Genomic DNA, 5,321 nt, shown 5'->3' with positions numbered 1-5,321 from the left:
TTTGGTCCTAAAATACATGGGGCTGCACCAGCTCAAGCAGCCTTAGAGAGATAAATCTAGAGGCTGAGCCAGAAACCCCAAATGCAGACAGGCCTTTGAAGAAACTTCTTGAAATCCAGAGATATCAAAATGTCAAGCTGAACTCCTGTGACAGATTCAACACGTACTTTTGGCATTTATTCTGTTGCATTTAGTCTCGTCTTTCAGGTTCAGATGAAGTATGTGCGGCTTTTCAGTCTCTCAGCTAACCTGTGGAAAAGGCTGATTCGATCTCACACACCCCTTTGGCACGACGGAAGATCTCTGATGAACCAAGTAGGATCACTGAAAGCCAACGTGTGGTGTCTAGAGCTTGCTTTCCTTCATGACATCCTCGTAAGATGGAGGCAACTCAGTTCCCCCAAGGCTGAAACGTGGGGCAGGAGAAGAGGAAACCTCTGCAGTCGTGCAGGGGCTCAGGGATCCGGAGAATGGGCACGGAGGTGCTTCAGTAGCTGGGGAAAAAGCAAAGTCACAACTGTACAGCAGACAGGCATGAAGGCAAGTGTGGGAGTGAGAGGGGTGAACCCAGGAGGAGCTGCCAAACCACTTGGAAACAAGAAAGGCATGGATGTAATTTTTGAAGGATGGCATCACAAAGTCTTTCACCACAAACTCCAGATACAAGAAGTTGGGACAGAGGAATTTGGGTGGGTTTGGGCGGGTCCTCCCTGTGGAGACACTGTCTATGACCACCCAGAAAGCAGGTAATATGTCCTTTGGGAAGGGCTTAGCCTAATGACAGGATTAGTTTTATTTTTCTTGGAGGGATGTTGTCTGGCTCAGCCTGCTGATGCTGCTGGCCATACTCCAGATCAGTTCTGTTTGCTGCATAGTCATTATAGCCCAGTCCTCAAAATCTGGGTGCTCCTGGGGGAATGTTGAGGGTGCTGCCACAATGAACAGCACCCACCAGGACAATCTTTTGACGGACCAGGGTGTGTTAGCCAGCCAAGCTGTACTGGGGTGGCTCGAGTTAGACCAGTACAGTTTTGCCTGTGAGAAATGAAGGACACACAGTGGAAAGGGCTGCCTGACCCCAGAGCCTGTAGCTGCATGTCTTGAGCCACTGCGTGGACTGGCACTGAGGAGAAAGTCCCACACACCTCCAGTGTTTGCCTGGCCAAGTCCCAGCCAGGCACCTTTAGGACACATGGACACATAGGGACAGCAGCAAGGTGTGACTCAGTGAAAAATGGATGTGGCTTCAGACCCCCAGTTCATGGTCTGGACATGTCCCCAAGATGCCAGAGCTGGGCACCCACTGCTCACCAGCAATACAGCCACACCCCAGCTCCCAAGCCTCACAGCTTTTTGCTGGGTTATGGATGGGCCACAGGAAGGCCACCAGGGCCAGCAGGACCTTGCAGCAGGGACAGGACTAACCACAGAAGGCGTCTGAGCTGCTGAGGGCAAAGACAGCCACGGTGCGTTGGGGCAGGCAGCTCCGCCGCCTCAGCCAGCACTGCAGGCAGCAGCAGGCCCCGCAGGACAGGAGCACGGCCAGGAGAAACAGCACCAGGAACCTAAGGAGAGGCAGCAGGGGAGGAACAGGACTGTCACCATCTGCGGGCAGCACCGACAGATGGCTGCGTGTCTTCAAATTAATATATTCATTAACATCTTTTGCAAATAGCTGTTAAATGTTGTGGCTTCCCCACCAGCACACTGGACATGATCAAAGTCCCCAGAAACCAATGCCTCACTCCTGAGTGCTCAGCAGCAACTGCTGGCTGGAAATTCAAACATTTCTCCCTGACACAATCCATCGTTTTGTCCCAGCTCAGTTGTCAGCGTACAGTGAGGAGGATATGGATAAATGATTTCCATTAGTTTGTAAAGACAGAACACAGGGACAGCCCAGGAGCAATGCTCTCTAGCTATCAGTCTCTCTTAATGCCTTTCTCTCCATATATCCATCAAAGAATATTATTTGCCAGTTTTTCCCCTTAAAGCAGATCTGAAACTTACCACACATACCAGCTACTAAAGTTTTCATCGCTCTGTCCAACGCACCTGAAAATCGAAGAATAAAAAGCACTTCCAGTCCAGTGTGAGGGGGCAGCTGTACCCACCCCAGCACACCTACCAGCACAAAAACAAGCACCATCAGTAAGAAGAACATTGAGAAAATTTCTTCCATGAAAGGAGCTATTAAAAATTTCTCTATGTGGATAGGAGCAATGCAGATGATGCAAGAAGCAGAGTGCCACTTGTTTGCCTTTCACCACTGGCACCCCCCACCAGCATTCTTGCTGAAAACCCAAAGGGTTGCCAGCCTCTATTTTCTCTTTTGGGAAAAAAAAAACAACCCTAAATGGTCTTGTCCTGGAATTCCTCATTCCTCTGCTGTGCTGGTGTGCCAGGCAGGAGCACAGCACCCCTGAAAGAGCCTGGGGTGGGGGCAGCTGTGGAATGAATGAAGCCACACTCACCTCTCGCCAAGCTCACAGTCGGACCCAGAGTCTGCTGACTGAAAACACACGTGCAAATCAGAAAGGGCAGGTATGTTTTGTTTTTTTACAATTTACCACTATAATTACTGTTCTTAGAGTGGGAAGTTGGAGGGGAAGAGCAAAATGAATGTTGATCCTGCAGGGTTGAAAGCAGACCTCTCCTTAGGGATCTGGCTCTGTGGGTCTCTGCTTTGAGCCAGCCCAAATCGAAACCAGCAGAGAGAACCTCACCAAGAGCTCAATAAATTCAATAGCTTGCAGATGAAAGCTAGGCCAAGGAGAAAACATTCCTTTTGATGTGAAAGAGGGAAAGACAAGAGCAGGGAAACACCAGCTGGAGCCTGAGACCTTCTTGCTGCACTGGGCTTTGCTATTCAGAAATACCTGCTGAAAATGCTCATAACCAAATTCTTGTTCTGTGACTTTTATTTTTTTTTTGGGGGGGTGGGAGATAATTGTGAATGAAGCAGTAAACTGGAGTTGTTTTGACCAGAAGTGTGCCCTACCCAGCATTTTCCTGTTTTCAGATAGTAGTGGTGCATCATTCCCAGAGTCAGGTTTCAGGTATTGCAAATATGCGAACCTGAAACTTGTTTTTCAGGTATATTTTCTGTTCTCAGCTTAAGCCAGTTTGTTTTTGTAAGCCTTGTTGATCTTAGCCTCAGTTTCATATTATCTGTGCAAAAAGTAAGCAGAGCAGTTAATCAGTATAATTGAATCCAATTCAATAGATTCTTTTGGCTGACTGGTGTTAGGTGTGTTATTACAGTTGCCCAATGTTGCTACAAAAAAATTCAGATCGGGTATAGAATTGTGATAACCCTGGAAAGCAGAATGAACAAGATAGAGGAATTTAATTTTGTTTCTCAAAAAAAAACTACTAGAATGCAATTTGTAAATAATTACTTTGCATTTCCCTTTGCATATATCCAAAACACTTAGAGATTTTTGACTTTGAACTGGAAGGTTTGGTTCTGAACTAGAAATCTGTATCAAATATGCATAACTTAAAAATCTCTTTTAAAATATCTAAATAACAGGTGCTTTTTGTTATGCAAAGCTCAAGCCACTGTAAACAACAAGAAATCCCCCCTGAGATCTCTATAATGTGTCCTGTGCACACACTGCCTTTCAGTCCCTAGTTTCACCAGAGGTCTTTGGATATAGTAAGTCTTTCATATAAAGCATTATCTGTGAAATTTTACGAGTGGCTGACACTCAAATGAGAAACAGAGAAAAAGACAGAAGCTTTAACTCTTCCAGACATGTCCTTTTAAAACTGAGCTAATTTGCCATGTCGCATATGCAGAATTTTTTAATTCTTTTGGGTTTTTTTGCATTTCAACTGATTATTAAATAACAAGTCAAAAGCAGATAGCTGACTGCTGTGATTACATGTGCCCTGAGTATTCTTCATGGCTGAATGACAACCTCTGGCCTCTCTTTTATCATCCTTCAAACCAGCTCAGCACAGCCACCTTAGCGTAGTTAAACTGCAGCAAAGTGCATCTGCTCTGAGGCAGGAATCTGTCACAGCAGCCAAACACCCACCCATGCTGCTAAAGCCCCAAGCTCTTCCATTCCAATAGCCACAGACAGAATGAAGGACAAAGGCAGTAGTGTTTTCTCTGCATTAATTGGAATTTTTGTGAGCATTAAATCTCCCCCAAATTCATTAGGTCCTCAAAAAAAAAAAAAAATCCTTCACAAAATAATAATTAAAAAAGAAAGCTGATGACTAAATTATATAAAAGCTGTAACCTTCCCCCTCCCAAAATCCCTAAAATCAGCCTGGTCCAATGAAGGGTTTGGTTACCTGGAAGAAGGTTAAGCACAGAACTCCAGTTCCTGCTGTGATCCATGAAGTTAAACACAAAGCTCCACGTCTCCGCACCATTAGTGTGAGAAACATTGGAAGAGCTTTGTTTGCAGTAGTGTTTTACCCTCTGTAATTTGGTGCTTTAAAAACTTCTCTGCACATCGTGCCTGCAGCCAGAGAACACGTTACCCAATGGCTTCCTGAGCCTCAGAAATTACCTCTAGCCAGGGAGCAAATTTGGGTTTGCAGGGACACAAACAGCTACCAGAAGTTAAAGGAACATTGGTTTAAGGTCAGCACCTTGCAGTTGTTTCGGTATTTTCCTAGCTGTTCACAAATTCCTGCTGCTGAGGCTTAGTTCCATATTAACCCACGGCTGCATTTAACATGACCTGCTACAAACAGAGAGTCACTGGTGTCTGTGCAGTGGGGCCACACTTTCATGTCATGCTGCCTTCAGATGGAATATTGGCATTACAGAAAAAGCAGTTAGCTCTAAGCATGTCCTGTGCACTGTGCCTGCCACCTCAAACCTGCACCAAGGATGAAGGAAACCCTTCCCACCCTGAGACCTACCACCAGCACCAGTACTGCTGTTATGCAGCTGTCAGGGTTTGCCAGGAAAATGCAGCTTAAAAAAACCCATACATCCTCAATGCTTCTTACAAGGGACACAAAATTTCACTGCACATTCAATTCCTATAGAGCCTGCAGGTGATGTGGTTAAACAGGGGTAGAAGATGGTTTGCACCATAGCTCTGATCCCCTTGGAAGGGACAATCCCAGTTTGTTCAGCAGTCAGTAATAGGTTGTCACTGAAGTTTACAGCCCGTGGCTGAAATGCACCATTAACTGTGGTTCTTCCAGATTTTTACACAAAAGGTGTTGCCATGAATATGTTTAGCTGTCACTCCAGAGTTAAGTATTATGTTGGGATGCCATTACTTCTGTAATGATTGACAAAGCCAAGCTGCTCTTGAGATGTACCTCTATGGCTTTGCTTCAGC

At 45.6% G+C, this 5,321-nt stretch overlaps 1 protein-coding gene across 1 annotated transcript; it reads right to left on the bottom strand.

Moving 5' to 3' along the window:
• Positions 1-345: 345 nt before the first annotated feature.
• On the bottom strand, positions 346-4,407 carry TMEM207 (transmembrane protein 207). Its single transcript, XM_021536786.3, has 5 exons — positions 4,312-4,407; positions 2,475-2,512; positions 2,011-2,055; positions 1,426-1,565; positions 346-494 (listed from the first exon to the last, which is right to left on the bottom strand). Exons 1-5 carry the CDS (start codon positions 4,405-4,407, stop codon positions 346-348), a joined length of 468 nt encoding a protein of 155 aa, XP_021392461.3.
• Positions 4,408-5,321: the final 914 nt, after the last annotated feature.

This window comes from Lonchura striata, chromosome 10 (assembly GCF_046129695.1).
Source record: "Lonchura striata isolate bLonStr1 chromosome 10, bLonStr1.mat, whole genome shotgun sequence".
Taxonomy (NCBI): domain Eukaryota; kingdom Metazoa; phylum Chordata; class Aves; order Passeriformes; family Estrildidae; genus Lonchura; species Lonchura striata.
The sequence above is the reverse complement of the archived record's forward strand: the minus strand, read 5'-3'. Positions and strand labels throughout refer to the sequence as shown.

What these genes read in the sequence shown, in the direction of transcription:
- TMEM207 (XM_021536786.3), bottom strand. Translation starts at nt 4,407, where the DNA reads ATGTTTCTCACACTAATGGTGCGGAGACGTGGAGCTTTGTGTTTAACT. An exon ending in GACTGTGAGCTTGGCGAGAG is followed by an intron (nt 2,056 to 2,474) that starts GTGAGTGTGGCT and finishes TTCGATTTTCAG; the next exon opens with GTGCGTTGGACAGAGCGATG. An exon ending in TTTAGTAGCTGGTATGTGTG is followed by an intron (nt 1,566 to 2,010) that starts GTAAGTTTCAGA and finishes GCCTCTCCTTAG; the next exon opens with GTTCCTGGTGCTGTTTCTCC.